General features: G+C 36.3%; 1 protein-coding gene across 1 annotated transcript in view; it reads right to left on the bottom strand.

The window, feature by feature from the left end:
- BRIP1 (BRCA1 interacting protein C-terminal helicase 1) overlaps nt 1-17,101 on the bottom strand; it is a 118,594-nt gene that overhangs the window by 51,987 nt on the left and 49,506 nt on the right. The window contains exons 12-14 of the mRNA XM_034752655.1: nt 16,225-16,396; nt 15,977-16,117; nt 15,357-15,518 (exon numbers count right to left, since the gene is read on the bottom strand). Of these exons, the coding sequence (XP_034608546.1) occupies nt 15,357-15,518; nt 15,977-16,117; nt 16,225-16,396 (475 nt within the window). The remainder of the gene's footprint in view (nt 1-15,356; nt 15,519-15,976; nt 16,118-16,224; nt 16,397-17,101) is intronic.

Genomic DNA, 17,101 nt, shown 5'->3' with positions numbered 1-17,101 from the left:
CTACCCTCAAGAATATTGATTAAATGCTATGTAGAAAGTGAGCACCAGTATTCATTTACAAACATATCTCTAGTTTACCAGCCTATTTAGAAGCCTAGTTAGCTCACGCTCCACTTGATAGTTTTTTGTCCCAATGCCTGATGTTCTTCAGTCTTGGATATTAGCCATAATTATGGCATTTAAAACAATCTAGGTCATTAGAGATGGTAAAAGACTATACAGATAAATGAAAATTATACATAAAATTATATAACCTTGACTTTTTCCCAGCATTTTCATACATCACCTAAAAGGGAAAAATATTCTATAATAAAACATGCAGGTTGCAAAAAAAGGTATCCCAACCTGCAAACACTTAAACTTGTGAATAAGGTTACTCCCATTTAAGTCAATGGCAACACTAATATGAGTGGGGTCACTTGCATGCTTTAGAGTTTGCATGTTTGTCCCCAAAAGTGTTTAATGAGTAAACATCAGCAAACAAATAGATGTTTATGCAGGAACAGGAAAAACCATCCAGCATGTAATCCAACCTAGATTACCCATAATTTCAGTAAGTAATTATTAGGTCCCAAAACAAAATCGGAATGTTCCAATGTGACAGCAGGAATTATGCCTTGAGGTGTGAATTAATCTAATTTTCATATTTAATCTCCCAAATTCACCTTCTGACTCCACAAACCTAATGGTTTCTCATTTATTTCCTTACATCTTGCAAAGAGACACTGTGGAATGTTTCTCTCTTATCTGGATATTGTCATTTTACTGTCTCAAACTTCTTAAAACAAGCATCTCACTAGGGAGGAAATCAGTCAGCATCAGACCTAGTAGGGAAACCCTGCACTTGCTCAATGTCTATGGCTCTTACACAGTTCCAGATGTTCAGCACATTAATAATGTACTAACTCAAAACCTCTTTTTGAAACTTTAGAATGTGCAAATTGCATTAAAACCTCTTTGCCCTCATTAATGGTATTGTTACAATCCCAGTACTCTGGAAAATGTTTTTTGGCATTTGTTTAACTTTGTAATATTGCCATTTACTCATTTTAACAGCTAGTGTTCAAATCGTAATGCTTTTAATAGGCCTAGCGAAACAGACTACCATCTTTTGTAAATTTATAGACCTAATTCATTAAATAAGTAAAAGTTGTCAAAAGGTTTTTAATCATCTTTGTTTTTGTCACAGTCAGGAAGAAAACAAAGCCTGTTTGTTAGATTTCTTAAATTTATTTACAAGAACTATGTGTACAACAAAAAGACCTGGAGTACTTGTGGCACCTTAGAGACTAACACATTTATTAGAGCATAAGCTTTCGTGGACTACAGCCCACTTCTTCGGATGCATCCGAAGAAGTGGGCTGTAGTCCACGAAAGCTTATGCTCTAATAAATGTGTTAGTCTCTAAGGTGCCACAAGTACTCCAGGTCTTTTTGTTGTACACATAGTTCTTGTAAATAAATTTAAGAAATCTAACAAACAGGCTNGTTGTACACATATTTCAGAGTAGCAGCCGTGTTAGTCTGTATCCACAAAAAGACCTGGAGTACTTGTGGCACCTTAGAGACTAACACATTTATTAGAGCATAAGCTTACGTGGACTACAGCCCACTTCTTCGGATGCATCCGAAGAAGTGGGCTGTAGTCCACGAAAGCTTATGCTCTAATAAATGTGTTAGTCTCTAAGGTGCCACAAGTACTCCTGTTCTTTTTGCGGATACAGACTAACACGGCTGCTACTCTGAAATATGTGTACAACGGTTGTTTGTGGGGAGTACCTCTGATGGAAATCTTGTCATCACCTTTCATTTTTATAAATAGATAAATTTCAGAAGAAATTGAAAAATTTACTAACCACCAATTCAACTCTCAAAAAATGTATTTCTACTAAAAACTCTCTCAAACCTCAGTAAAATAAAAGGTGTCTCAAACTAAGAAGAGCCAGACATACAGAATTAATACCAAAACTGCATTCTTAGCTCGCCTGCAGTACACTGGGATGGCCCCATTGGTAGCACATTTCCTCTGGACCAGCAGACAGTACGCTCAAGGACTTGCACTCATATCAAATGCAGATACTGCAGTGCAACACCTGAGAAGTGCAACACTGTCCAAGGTTAAATCGAGTTAACTTCTACTTCTCCCTGGTGACAGCTTAGATTGAATTTAAAGGTTCTCCTAGTCTTTTTTGGCGGTAGCAGGGGATAGCCCCATTCTTTTGGCCACCAATCCCTCACTTAATAAAACTAATTAATAACTCCAAGGCTATTTGTCAAGGGGTGTGTACTACTGCCAAGAATTTAATGACTGACATATACCTAAACAGTCACTATACAGCTGCTTGATCCTTCACGAATGAAAGGAACTAAAATAATATCTAAGCACACATCATCACCATCTACTCTTCTCAGTTCTCATGAAACAGGACTATGATGAGCTATGACACAGACATAATAGGACGAGTTCTAAAGGACTTAAGCCCAAAATCTGAATTAAGAGCTTCTAACAATCTATCATGTAAAGATGTACCTGAAAAATTAAATTCAGTATTTGTTTTAAAGCAAAATAAGTACCTGTAGAAGTGCCAGATAAAATATACCTGAAGTCCATTATGCACACAGCAGGTACAGTACAGAGATTAGCAATGCATGCTTCTCCCACACTATCCTATTAATATGACTCAACCCTGACCTCTGTTAGTAAAGGATAAACCAGTCTATGCCCACACAATCTTTAATGCCTCTCCCAAGACTGCTTACTTGAGTGCAGAGTAGTAACAATTCAAGATGTGGGGATAGGTTCACTAGTGACTGGATTGAAACTATCTAATTTATTTCACATTAGACAGCTGTTCAGCACCCAATGGTTAACTTATTTTGGTGACTACAAAACTTGTACTGGAGTTGAGCTAGTGATCAAGAGGTGAAAGGTTCCAGGTTGTTAACAATCCCCTAGACCATTTATTCCATACACTAAATGACAGTTACACACATCCAGAAGTTATAAGAAAATGAGCAATAGGAAGTTTAAATAAGTCATGATTACAATAAACAGTGCTGCTGAACTAAAGCAATGTTTTTCACTCTGATTAATCAGTACTTCTGGCAAGATATGAAAATCACCATTTGCATGAATGCTACTTATCCAGTGTTTGCAGGATCAGGCCATAGAAAATATTAAAAACTCCAAAAGTTTGTAACACATACAGAAAAAGAAGCAAAAGGGAGAAAAAGTTTGAGTTATTCAACAAAGAAAATAAAAGAGCAAGCTAAAGAGGTCCTCCACTTTGTACTAGAGATTTATGATCCTGTTATAGAAATTTAAATATAGAACTACTTCTATAGTCCGTTCCAAGTAAACCTCAATGAGATACCACCCCAGAACCTGCTTACAATGGATATACCAAACTATCCAAGGCTGTGATCTCATGTTACCATGACAACATTATGGTCTCAAAAACAAAACCATCATCCTCCATAAGTTTGGGGGTCTCTAATAAAGTGAGCATGATATAGAGTGAGAATGAGATACTTATCCTAATAGTTCCAAATTCCTGATGTACTGGTTTTACATGCAACATTACCCCCATAATGTAATGACTAGAGACAGCAGAGAAAATAGTTTAGATTGTGCTCATTATTTTGAAATCAGCAGTAGATGCAAAATGTACCTTAAGGGAAATGGTTTATGCATCAGACTCAAAGGTGTAAAAGGTAATGAAGCCAAGACTGCACTGGACATAAAAAATTATCCAAGTCTGAATTCTTGCACCAGACAGACATCTTTCCAAAACCATTTAGTGGAAACCTTGATAGCTACAGGAAAAACTATGAAAACTTTCTTCTATGTATTCAAATGTTTTCTTACTAGGTTCTAAGACATTAGATGCAACTACTGACATCAGTAGCAGAAACCAAATTTTTCTTAACAAGAACACAATATTTCAAGTCGTACAATCTTTGCCTCTCCGCAACAGTGCAAGTTTTTGGACTTAAATGACTTATAGAACAGGACTGCATGAATGTCTAATGGCAAAGTACTGAAACAATTTCACTCTCCCAGCTGCACAAGAGAGAACTTTTCAAGTTTCATTTTTGAACTGAATGTGTCCCAGAAGAGAGAGATTTAGTTTATAATGTTCAACTTCTGTAGAAGTATTCATTAGTGAATAGCTGGCCTGCCTGGCAAAATCAACTAAGATTTTTTAAAACCTTTCCTGCAAAACTCTATCTTTGATTATTCCCAATAGAAAACTGTTGGATATCTGTTCTCATGCAAGTGCATACAATTACCACTTTGTAAGCCAATACATTTTCCTAAATTCTTTCATACTGTGCTTTATCTTCCTATTTGAAGCTATTTCCCCCAAATGAACACTGCCCACAATCAAGCTATGAGATATATATCAGCGGTCTATAACTGAGGACACTGAAAGTCCATTCCTCTCTCTAGATTTAGTACACATTTCTACTGAATTATAGCAATTCAAACAAAGCCTATGATACACATATCATGACAGACTTTTGTTTTGACCAACCACTAAAATCTCCACTTCTTCACAGAGGGAGTTGCATGTTAAGATGTACTGTGTCAGCAAGAAATATCAGATTTAAATCAAGATTCAAGACCAATATGTGAAGTAAAGATGTTGCTGCAGCTTGATTCTGCTTCTAAGATCATTTGGTTTTGCAATAAGCCACAAAAAGAAAGGAGTAGAATTCAGGACAGGTATTAACAAAAACCCTCTTTATAATCTGTCAGACAATTAGTCAAGATTCAAGAAATTGACTATTCCAAAACCTTGTTGCAGACTAGTATTGACTCCCTTTTAAAAGTTTTAATGAACAAATTAATAAGTGAAATTTCCAGAATACTGGTGAGTTGTACATTTGTAAACCTTGTTCAAATGAACTACCTATAAGGGAATGAATGCATTCTCAGAGTTACTGTATCTCTTACCCTTCCCTGTGTACAAGTTCCAGGTATTGCAATTTCCGGGTACATTTGGAACCTGAGGTGGTATGAACTTTCAGAAAAATCCACACCTCCTGTGAATTGCACGCAACAATATTTTTATCTTTATAGCTTGATCTCGAAGTTTAATTCCACCTGTGATGGTGACCTAAAAGTGTGTTTATTAAATTCATCTGGTTAAGGAGATTACTATTTCAAGAACTGAGTTCAGCTCAGAATTGGGTTACCTTCTAGGCTTCTCCCTGGTGGAACCAGAGTTCATTAGTTACCTATATCCTAGAAGTAGCATTAGTCAGTTTATTTTTTTTCTCCCTTTACTTTACAATTGTAAATATTGACGATCATTATTCTGATGTATTTCCCTTTTTTCCCCCCAATTGTAATGTCTAGTGAAGGGCTAGGTGAATGCCAGCAGGAAAAGGTCTTTAAGATTAAGATATGATGAGAATCTTCTCTAGGATGCAACATCCAGCCTTATCAGAAAGATCTCAGTCTAGTGGAGGCTATGGGAGAGAAAGGTACTGCACGAACTGAAGGGATGTAGGGCCCAGTTTATGCCAGATATTTTTGTTTTCTCTTTATATTGTAGTTGTTAGGGTTCAGAAAGTAAAATAATTTTTCAAATTATTAACCTGAGTCAGTACATTATATATTAGGAGGTCTGGATCTCCAGACAACTCCATATCACACTGTCTAGCAGTTGACAAACATATGATCATAGAATCATAGAACTCGGGGGACCTCAAGAGGTCATCTAGGTCAGTCCCCTTCACTCAAGGCAGGACTAATTATCTAGACCATTCCTGACAGGTGTGTGTCTAACCTGCTCTTAAAAATCTCCAATGATAGAGATTCTACAACCTCCCTAGGCAATTTATTCCAGTGCTTAACCACTCTGACAGTTAGGAAGTTTTTGCTAATGTCCAATCTAAACCTTCCTTTCTGCTATTTTAGCCCATTGCTTCTTGTCCTATCCTCAGAGTTTAAAGAAAAACAATTTTTCTTCCTCCTCCTTGTAACAACCTTTTACATACTTGAAAAGTGTTATGTACCCCCTCAGTCTTCTCTTTTCCAGACTAAACAAACCCAATTTTTTCAACCTTCCCTCATAGGCCAGGTTTTCTAGACCTTTAATCATTTTTGTTGCTCTTCTCTGGACTCTCTCCAATTTGTCCCCACCCTTCCTGAAATATGGTGCCCAGAACTGGACACAATACTCCAGTTGAAGCCTAATCAGAGTGGAGTAGAGTGGATAATATTTTAAAACTGTTTTGAAAAACATGAACCAGTTGCAAGCCTTTTACATTCTTTTCCATTTTAAAATACACCCCAAAACAAAAAACGGTTCAATTGCTGGAAATTATATATGGCTAAAAGGTCTCATGTGAATCCAATATAACAAAGGATTGGTGGGTTTTCAGATATTATCTATTCTACTTGTGTCATGATCACTACTGCTTTTGCTATTGATCTGTCAAAGCAAAATGACTGCATGTGGCACCCATAGTTACAGAATGAACCTCAAAGAATTATCAGTTCTGTAATGCAATGCACAATAATACATTACAGTTTAAAAGCAGCAATTACAGATGTAAATTCATAATAGGTTTTAGATAAAACAGTTTTAAGGCCTGAATCAAGTTCAACAATTTCTAAGAGACTCACAAGAAAAAAACCACCCTAAACTATTTTATATCATTTTAGATTAGAACCCATGACCTTGCTGAAATCTCTTCTACACATACTATATACAGCTATTTGGTACAGTGTACTGTACAGTACACACCATCACCCTACAACTGTCAAGCAGAACTTTGCCAGACCAACTGAAAAGTTAAAACATATTGAAAAAGGTCCTGAATATCACATGGAGAGGAAATATGATTAAAGTCTGAATCAATGGAAGACATTTGCCTTTTGAAAGGTAAAGGAGGAAATGAAGAAAGAGGAAAACAAAGAAAACTATGTCTCATGCTTCAATTAATTAATAATTTTCTTTTTATTGGTGAAGCTTGTAAACTGAGAAACTCAACACACTGAACAATTGTCTTATTTTTAAATTTTATTTAAAAAAAGTTATGAAATCAACATTCAAAGGAAATCAACAGGGGCTCATAGAAGGGACTAAAATATTACAATTTATTGTAAATAGATCCCAAAGAAAGGTCAGTTAACTCATCATGATGGATCATCACTAAAATTTATAAGCATTAGCATTCTTCTCCTTGCGGGGTACTTTGACTTTGATATGACACATATTGAATGAATCATCTCAGATGCAGGCACCAGGCAAGATGTATCTTAATGCAGACAGGTCGGCGACATGAACCCTAATGGCCCTTATCTTAATCTTGTTTAAAAGCATCTTAGATTTCTGAGTAATCTTTTCACTTTCTGATATTCTCTTTTATAGAGTGTTTTTGCTAGAGTTGCTACTGATTTTAACATAAATGCATTTTTGTTGCATAATATCATCAGTTTGTTTTCCAATGATGTACTAACCTTCAAAAATTGTCTAGACTTGCATTTTAATGTAAAATTTATCCAAATTTAAAAACACTTTCAAAGTAAAAGTGACAGAATTTTGATTGCCTGTACATTACTGCAGGTTCAATGTGTAAGAACAGGATGCAAAGCTATGAGAGAATTGTGTGAGATGCATTGTTTCCATCTCATATGTATATTTTACTATAGTGGGTTATTAATCTCAGATATCTGGCATATGTAATACACAGCATTTTTTTAAATAGTGGTTTTATTAAGAAAAGGCTTGTTTTTATTTATTGAAATACTATTTTAATAGGGTAAAAAAAAAATCAAACCTCCCTACTAGAGTTTTCCCACAGTGCAACACATTTGTAGGGCTAGAGCGTCGACACTGAGGTGGAGGGGGAGCACTAGGCACTTTGGGATAGAGTTACTTTGATTCTGGTCTGTGCGATGCAGTGTGGACGCCAGAGCATTAGGTTTGAGAATGGGTGAGAAAATCCTTAACCTAGGGTTAAAATGCAAGTAGATGCTCAGCCCAGGGTTTCCATGACACGGGTCAGCTGACTCGAGTCCCATTAACCCTAGGTTTACATTGCTGTGTAGACATACCCTTAAGACTAACGCACTTTAAATCCAGTAACAGTTCTCTGAATATACAACATAAGACAAAACTGTGTCTCCCCTCCCCCACCACCAGACACACACACACACACACACACACTAATTTTCCTTTCTTTTTGTGAGCATGTTGATATAAAATTCTGTAGCTAACAAGGTCAAACTTATGGTGATCTACTGAAATACACAGAAGCTGAACTTACTTACCAGCCAATCAACTCCTTCCCTCAGGTTAAGCCATTTTATAAGGCTATTTTACTTAGAAAATTTTAAATCTGTAAGTAGGTATTTATTGATATTTCATATATAAACCAAATTAAACTATTTCAGCATCTCTCTAAATTTTATATTAAAAACTAACATTTTATACAATGTTTATTCTTAGTACATTATTTGTGTGTGTATATATATATATACACACACACACACACGTTACAGTATTGCTCAAAGGCTTCATTGTGTTAGGCTCTGTACAAACATACAGATTCACATGGTTCCTGCCTCACAGAACTACCATATAATTGAAAACAAGATGAGGTAAGTGAATATAACAAACAATAAGAGGGAAGAGCAAGGGAGGACAAAAGTAGCAGTAATTATAAGAAGAAATAACAATAATAATGTGTGTTCATGAGCTAACAATATATACCACTTGATGACTCCAAAAATCCTTTAAACATTTTTATTTATTTAAGAAAACTCATAACCCCTCTTAGGTGCTAGCTTAATAATTTCTTGTCTCGCTATCCTCGCAGGAGTGAGAGACCTGGGCTCACTTATGTTATGTCAATTAGTTATTTCCCTATATAGGATCATAGATCACAGTACAGTAACAAAAATGTAGCAGATGGAATGTCTATTCCATACCCATACAGGTGCATGATATCTTATATTTTTGTAAGACAATTCAGATTGTGTGTTTGTGGTATCTTTCTCTCTCTCACACACACACGCACACACAACCCTCTTCTTCACAGCTAAAAAGCTATGAAGAGTATAAGTTCTTGGTATTTAATATTATGTTCAAAGTGAAACTTCATATTCATAGGGTGAATTGTTTCTGCTACGAGAAATCAAGTGGGGATTTTTCGATACAACTGTTTATGGCTCTTGTATATTGGACAAAAGCAGCATATAAACACACACTAATCTTAGATGTCAATTCTGAATCTTCCTTTTTAGGGAATTTTACTGAACAACTGGTAGACATGGCAGGTAAAACATTAACCGGAATTCTCAGATACTCTTGACCCCATTCGAGTCTGATTTTAAACCATAACTTGGTGCAAATATTGTGCTGATCTTGGTTAACAATTAAATCACAGGTGTCCATGCATTGTTTTAGATCTTTCAGCAGCCTTTGATACTACTGCCAATGGAGATATTGTTGATGTACCTGCAGATACTAACAGAAAATAGATGGGAGTTGCGCTTGAGTGGTTCCATTTCCATTTTTTCCTTTCAGAGGGAGGTACTGGGCAATTGCACATCTGCCCAGAGGGCTCTCTCATGTGTATTAAAGCAGTTTCTATTCTCACTCTTCTTTTTCATCCTTTATCTATGTAATTAGATTTCTAAAAGCACCTATCTGAGGAAAGAAGGAAAAGAGGGTGGGTAACAGCAAAACAATTTTGGCTGCATTGCCCTCAATCTGATGATGGTATATTTTCTCTGACGCTTGAATGAGAGCTAGACGATGGAGGATCAGTCTGGATAAGGTAGCAGTGGTGCTGGTGGAAGAGGGAAACACATTGCTCCAGCTACTTAGTATGGATATCAATGCACTTGTGGCTTCCAGATAGATTCCTGCAATAAGCTGTATGTGCTCTTGAAGACCACTCACACTTTGAGCTAGTACAAAATGCAGCTCTCCACCCATTTTGCTGAGAATATTACAACAGTACTCTATATAGAGTCTGTGGCTTCAAACTGGTTTCTGGGCACAATCCAAGGTGCTGACTGTTATATCTACAAGTGGTTTGGGTCTTGGCTATGTAATGAACCATCTCTGTCTTCATGCCCCATTCCAAAAATGTAGAGAAAAAATTCCCCAAAATTTACTCTGGTGGATTGCAATTAGGGTGTTTCTCAATGAGGATTTGCAGGGAGCAACAGTCTTGAAATATTTGCCCCACTAATCAAACAGAGAACAGAAAAGCCCTAGTTTGCTGATCATACTTTTGCTTCAGGAAGACGATTCAGGGAGTTGGACTTTCATTTACAGCTTAGTGCCAAGTTGACATTCTCAATGAATGCATGTGTCTCTCTAAAGGCTGTGAAAGGTACGTTTTTTTAATACAAAAGGATGTCACTCCTTTAGATGAGCAGGAGGATATTTCCACTGAATAAGGGCATTGTACTTCTGCCATAGAATTTGCTAAATCTTGCACATAATTGCTTCATTCGGGTTTCATTCAAAAAGAGCTCTTCCAGCTTGGAGTCTGAACATCCAGAATTTATGAAATCATAGTTAGTAGAAAAAGGCATAATTGACAAAATATATTTCAATTTAATTTTTCATTGTAAATATATAGCCTGCATGCTGAACAATGAATAGCCATCGTGAAATCCCTACTTCCCATTGTTCACAACTGACAAAACACTAAAGTCTCACATATGTTTGAAATACTTCAATTGTGTGACACATATATACAGATTTTATATTCTCAATGTTGTGTTAGACCAACAGCATACTTTCTGTGCAAGCATAGTGTTCTATCATCATATCGCAGTGGTACCTTCAGGAATGAAAAAGTGTTTGTTCCTTTTAATATATTTATATTTACCTTCTGTAGGCAAGAATCTATCACTAAGAAGGAAGAATCAGAATACAGATTATTTATACAGAATTTTCACAGTATTACTGGTGATTGATAACTGTAATTTACAGAAATTATTCATTTTTAGTGGGATATTATAAGCTTCTTTTACAAGGAAATATGATACAAGAAAAGTTAAAGAATGACTCAAGCTTGGCAAACTGAATAATAAAATATGTAACTACTATATCTATTCTTTTATTAGTCCAGTTAATATGACAAAATATATGGAAAGGGAGAGAGAAAATACAGCTGATATTACAGGCTTTGGAAACTCTCTTCTCTGCTTGTCAAAAACTTCTTCTTAAATGGGTTACTATAAAGTAGTTTAGGCTCAAAATGTTATATACATTAAAATGGTTATAGTATGGTTGGGTAATGTCCTACAGATTAGTGTTTCTCAACCTTTTTGATATCAGGGACGTGCTTGCTGCCTTCCTAAACTGTCAGGGAGATCTCAGGGGCTGGTGCCAGTCGACAGACCGGTCATTGAGAAACACGACTATAGATTCTAAACATTTATTTTTAAGGGCCAGTCTTGAGTAGAAAGAGGGCAAATCACCACTACAATCCAATGGAAGTAGGAGAAATATGCAATAGATTCTGATTTCTCCCAAAGGAAAGTATACGTAAATTGAAACTTGCAACTGACAGAAAAATTGAGCCCTTTAATGGATGCTTTTTGCACCTGTTAGCACTGGAAGCAGTAAATAACTATGATGCTAGTTTCTATAGCAACGAGCATTGGTCACATAAATTTCACCTGAGATGTTTTATCAGCAGCAGCCAGCTTCCTCTCTATATGGTTAGTTTAATGCAGTCTTTGACTGGCATCTCCTTATTAGCACATCAACATTTTCAAACTTGTTGCTACTTGTTCTTAAGGTCAGGGCACAAGAAGTCTGGGGTGTTTCTTTTCTGATAGACTTTTTATGTGATCTGGAGTATGTCACTGTATTTCTTGGCACCTCAATTTCCACAGCAGTAAAATGGGGATAACACTTTCCTACCTCACAAGGTTTTGCAAGGACACATTCATTAATGTTTGTAAAGTAATTTGAAATCTTCAGAGAGAAATGTACTTACATTATAGCTGACTCCTAATTATTTCTTTCCAGACTGGGGGATTCAGGTGGTTTCATTTGCTCCACTTTTGCCACAAATGGTTTCTATTTCTGAGACCATGTAATAAAGGTGCAACACATGGGTACTGATAATAGACTACTCCTTACTTCCTGGCTCTAGTCACTTGACATTGTATAGTTACAAACTGCATCATGTAGCATGGTTCCGTCATCTCCCAAATCCAATAACTAAGAGAATTTTTTCACTTGACCAGAGCTCAGAGAACCGGGAAGCGATAAGCTCCTCAGTTGGAAGAATTTGGTCTGTGTGCCTAGAGATATTGGCAGGCACTTCTTAATAAATCAAAACATATATAAATAGATATGAGTGTATATCTGGAGCACCACACTCCATGGATGATTTTGATACTAAATGTGAAAAAAGTTAAAAAAATCACTTGTTCCATAGTAACTGTAATGCCTTTATTGCATATTTTGTTTATAAAGTCCTAAAAGTTGACCCCACATACAGTATAACAAAATACTAGATATGTTTAAGTGGTTGAATTCAAGTTGCTGTGGGAAACCATTCAATTTCCTGACTTTTCCATTTAAAATCTGGCCCATATGAATGTATTAACACAGTATTTATATTTAAGCCTTTTGTAGGTGTCTGTCTATATTTTGGTGTTTAAAGTAATTCTGCAATTTATATTTATCAATACCTTCACTAAGTTCATGGAAGTGCCTCCACAAAGAAAAAACACATAGGGTATCTATACACTGCAATAAAACACCCATGTCTGGCCTGGGTCACCTGACTTGGGCTCACAAGGCTTGGACTGTGGGGCTCTAAAACTGCAGTGTAGACATTTGTGCTCGGGCAGCAGCCCAGGTTCTGAGACCCTGAGCCTGAGCCCAAATACCTACTCTGCAATTTTATAACCCTGCAGCCTGAGCCCAAGTCAGCTGACCTGGGCCAGCCACCGGTGTTTTATTGCAGCATAGACATGCAGTTAATGTTTTTTTTGTCAGTGGTCCTTTCAGTGAACCATAAGGCCAACGGGAGTTTTGAAGGGGGAGGGGACAACCTGAGCTGATCAGCAATTTCTTTCATTCTTACTAAATATGCCAGTTATTACTCTGAGCTCAAGGTCTCTAAGCATTTTCAATGGAGATAATTTTTACTGTCAAAAAATAATTTTTTAGCAAATATCTTTTGTTTATACACACAAAAACCAATGTCCACGCAACATACACAGTACCATTGTCACAACTATTGCTCTACATAAATACATCACAAACTGAAATAATGCCTGGGATTCAATTTTAGATATCAAATTAGAAGACAATTTAAGATTTATTTTCAGCTTGCTAGTCTTGCACATTATACATGTGGTTTTGAGAGTTAGAATGATGGATTATAGTTCATAGTCTGCCGCCTTCTACCAATTCTACATTGTATGGTCTAATGTGGTCACCTAATGGTTATTTCTAGTAACTGCACTGATGACTGCAGCTCTTTATGGACATTGGGCAAGATAAAGAACTGGTATTCCTTTTGATCTAAAATATACATAATGTATGTAGCGTGTCACACAAAAGGACATTTTCTTTTTATCCATTCCTTCAGGTTTTAAATTACTCTTTCTTGTGGGACTTCTGACATCAGCAAAGCGGTCAGAAATCTTGAACTACATCAGCGGCTCCAAATTGGTGCAGTTTTTCCAGTGGTACCAGTTTTGATTTTTAAAAGGTTTACATTAAACCACTGTTGATTTTACTAAATTGTTTACTGCAATCCCACCACAGTTACAATTTGATGAAATAAACAGACCTGTACTCCTAATTACATTGCACATTTATACTGTTCCTCAGATCTGAGTTCTGTACAACAATAAGAACTATGGGAAAAGAATATGAACTTCCGTTTTTTATCACTGGGGTATAGTCTTAGCCATAAGATACACCCTCCTATCAACAATAAAATTAGTAATACATGCTTTGAAATAAAGAAAATTGATCCCTTGGGACAGTGGGCTTTGTGCAATTTCCACTTGATTCAATAAAACACTGCTAAAATCCATAGTGAAGTGAAATGAAACAGCTGTATATTATATACAAACTGCATATAAAGAAAATGCAAAAGGCATCCTAAATGCTGAGTCAATGCACATGACAAAGTTGCCTTTGATGATAGGCAATTGAATGGTAAGAGTTTTTTAAAAACTGGTTTTAAAAAGCTAGACCATGGAGACAGTTCAAAGAAAAACACTGAACATCTCATCTTTCTGCAACAGATATGGCAATTTCCTGCAATATCCAGAACAAACCTTATTGAATTAAGTTAAATCTTACTGTATTAAGTGTATGTACCACTGTGGGCCAGGGATTGTATGCAATTCCATGGGGGAGGGGGAACACAGCCCTCCAGGAACTAAGAGGGGGAGGGAAGGCAGAAGAGGAATGGGGGGGTATTAGGCAAATTCATTCAGGTTGTAATGTCCCGAGAGGCACCACCACCTTGAAAGAGGCATATACTGGTTCCAACTGGATTCTCTAGAGACCAGCAGACAAGAAAGGACTTTTGGATAAATAATCTGATTTTAAATTGACTCAGGGCCTTCTTTCTGATTCAATAAACGGACAGGACCCTCTGTAAGGATTGGAAGGACTGATACTGACCAGAGCCCTTGTGGAGATGGGGGTGATGATTTCTAGTAAGCTTATTAGCATCCATGTAGGTTCTTTCATTGTTTTTAATATGCTTTTACCTTAAGAATAAATGCACTTGCTTAGAAAGAGCTGTGTGGTAACTTAAACCAGTGGACAATTATGCTGTTTAGAGTCTCTGAGTAGAAGGCAAAGCAGGTCTGCTAGGCAGTCTGTCTTACTGGGGAATTCACAGTATAGGCAGGAAATTGTGCAGCCTGGAAATACCTTGGTCTGGAAGAACAAAGAAGTGTGTCTGCCCAAGAAAGGAGACAGCTGGGGAGCTGGAAGCCTAAGAGTAGGTGTCCTTGCTGGACCATGGAGGGGGAATATGGGCAAAGTTGCCCTGAACTGTTACACTTTCTATCCAAGATTTATTTTCATACCGAGATCCCTTTCTAACAGATGCCAAAAGCACATAAGCACACTTGCACTGAGGCCCAAACCAGTCTTTTCTGGATAACTGTGATCAAAACAATAATATTCCTATTATTCCTATAATGAAACAAAACATACCTTGCACAAAAGCAAACTTGTAACCAATCAACTACAGGATCCAAGCAATTCCAACATGGACACTGCTGTTGTCTCTATGTTGATGTATAGGGATAAAAAGTTACAGAGTAAATCTTTAAGTAGGGTTTTTAAAAGAGAAGAATACGAATTAAAATTTCCTTACCTTATAAGATGGCAAAAAGCATAAGACCCCTTGGCCAACAGTTTGACACACTGAAAGCAGAAGTGCTCCCACTTCATCCTGGAATTCAAAGGTCTCTGTATGCTGGAATGTGGCATGCAGCTTCCGACCCTTGGGGCCTGCCCCAATGGTGCCAACCCAAACCTGTTGTATTAATATTTCAGTATTATATACATATTTACACTAACTTAATAGGGGAATGTAAAAACTGAAGTAAACAAAATATTAAGATTATTTCTGAACAGATTAATGCTAAGGAACAAGAATATAAAATGAATAAACAGAGAGAGAGAGAGAGAGAGAATGGAGTGTAGCAAGTCACCAAAGTGAGAGGTGCTGTTACCAGTAGTGTTTACTTTTTAGCTGTACTGGTGAAATAATATTTTCCTACTATTACTACTTTTATTTAGGATTATTATATATCAAGTATAGTTTCATTTAAACACTTAGTTGACAATTTTCTCAATGCAAGTAAATGTCTATTTTACTCTTTCCATTTTGAGTTATAGAAATAGAACGAGTTTATATGGTCTTCATTTTAACTTGCCATTTATAATGAATATTAAAGTTTCAGGAGTGAAAGCAATGCTGCAAACATTTACCTGTGAGTTATGAATAACATGATTTGCCTCAAGCTGGATAGTAAACTTCACACCAAGTTCTGAAGAAAATGAGTCCATTGGAGAGAGCGTACCAGATGTTAGAACAATTGTCCTGACATTCCCACTTAAATCTGAAAAGGCCTAGGGAAAATTAAAAAAAAAAATTGTAAAATCAATACATTATATTTGTATTTGTGATCAAATAAGGGTCAGGAAGGAGTTGCTGGTTCACTTTGTACTTAGCTTACCACAGCTGGATTCAAGCACCAAAAGTTAAGCGTATGGACTTCTGTTTTCTGCCGTGAACTTCTCTGATGTTTTGGTTGTACAAAAAAAGCATTTTTATCTGGAATATCAAGTTGCTTTTCATTTGTCCAAACATATGTTTGTTGCAAAGCAACTCTGTAGTCATCTGCAAATCTATACAAAAGTAAATTAATATAACTGGTAAATAGATGTAACCTGCACTTGTGTTTGTTAAATATATTTCCTAATATCTGTCATGTGAGTTCAGCATTAAACTCTGAAAAAACAAAACCAGTGTTGACACAATGTGGTTCCACCTTAAGCATCCAGCCTAATGCTGTACCAAACTCTGCCTATAATAAAATGAGTTGGCAACTGTGCATACAATATATGGAATAACGTACTCTACACTAGAAACAGAGATTATGATTTAAGATACAAAGTTCAAAAGTTATATGACTTCCCATTTAAGAAACATAAAGAGCCCCTATAATCGCTAAGCCGTGGATTACAGAATTAGTTCTAAAACAAAATATTTAATAGCTACAGTGGCTTTAAGAGTGAAGGTATCAAAAGAGTAGTTTAGATCACTTCAATGTTAATTTAAAAGAATTAAATTGCATACTGGAGTTAAGCAACATGCCAAGAAAATATTCTAGTCTGACCTTTAGAGAAACCATACTCAACATTTTAGTTATATAAAAAAGAAAATTAATTTGGTGATATCAACCTACTACTTACTGGATGTTTACCCACATGAGAATTTTTTGGCACAATCCTGTTTAATTGGTAGGTTTCGCTCAGGAGAAACCTGACACTGAAATAAATAGCAGAGGTGCTGAATAGTTGAGAAAGAGACAACTTGGCAAAGAAGCAGGA

Source organism: Trachemys scripta, chromosome 18 (assembly GCF_013100865.1).
Source record: "Trachemys scripta elegans isolate TJP31775 chromosome 18, CAS_Tse_1.0, whole genome shotgun sequence".
In the NCBI taxonomy this organism is placed as follows: domain Eukaryota; kingdom Metazoa; phylum Chordata; order Testudines; family Emydidae; genus Trachemys; species Trachemys scripta.
Note: the sequence above shows the minus strand (reverse complement) of the source record. Positions and strands in the feature narration are given on the sequence as shown.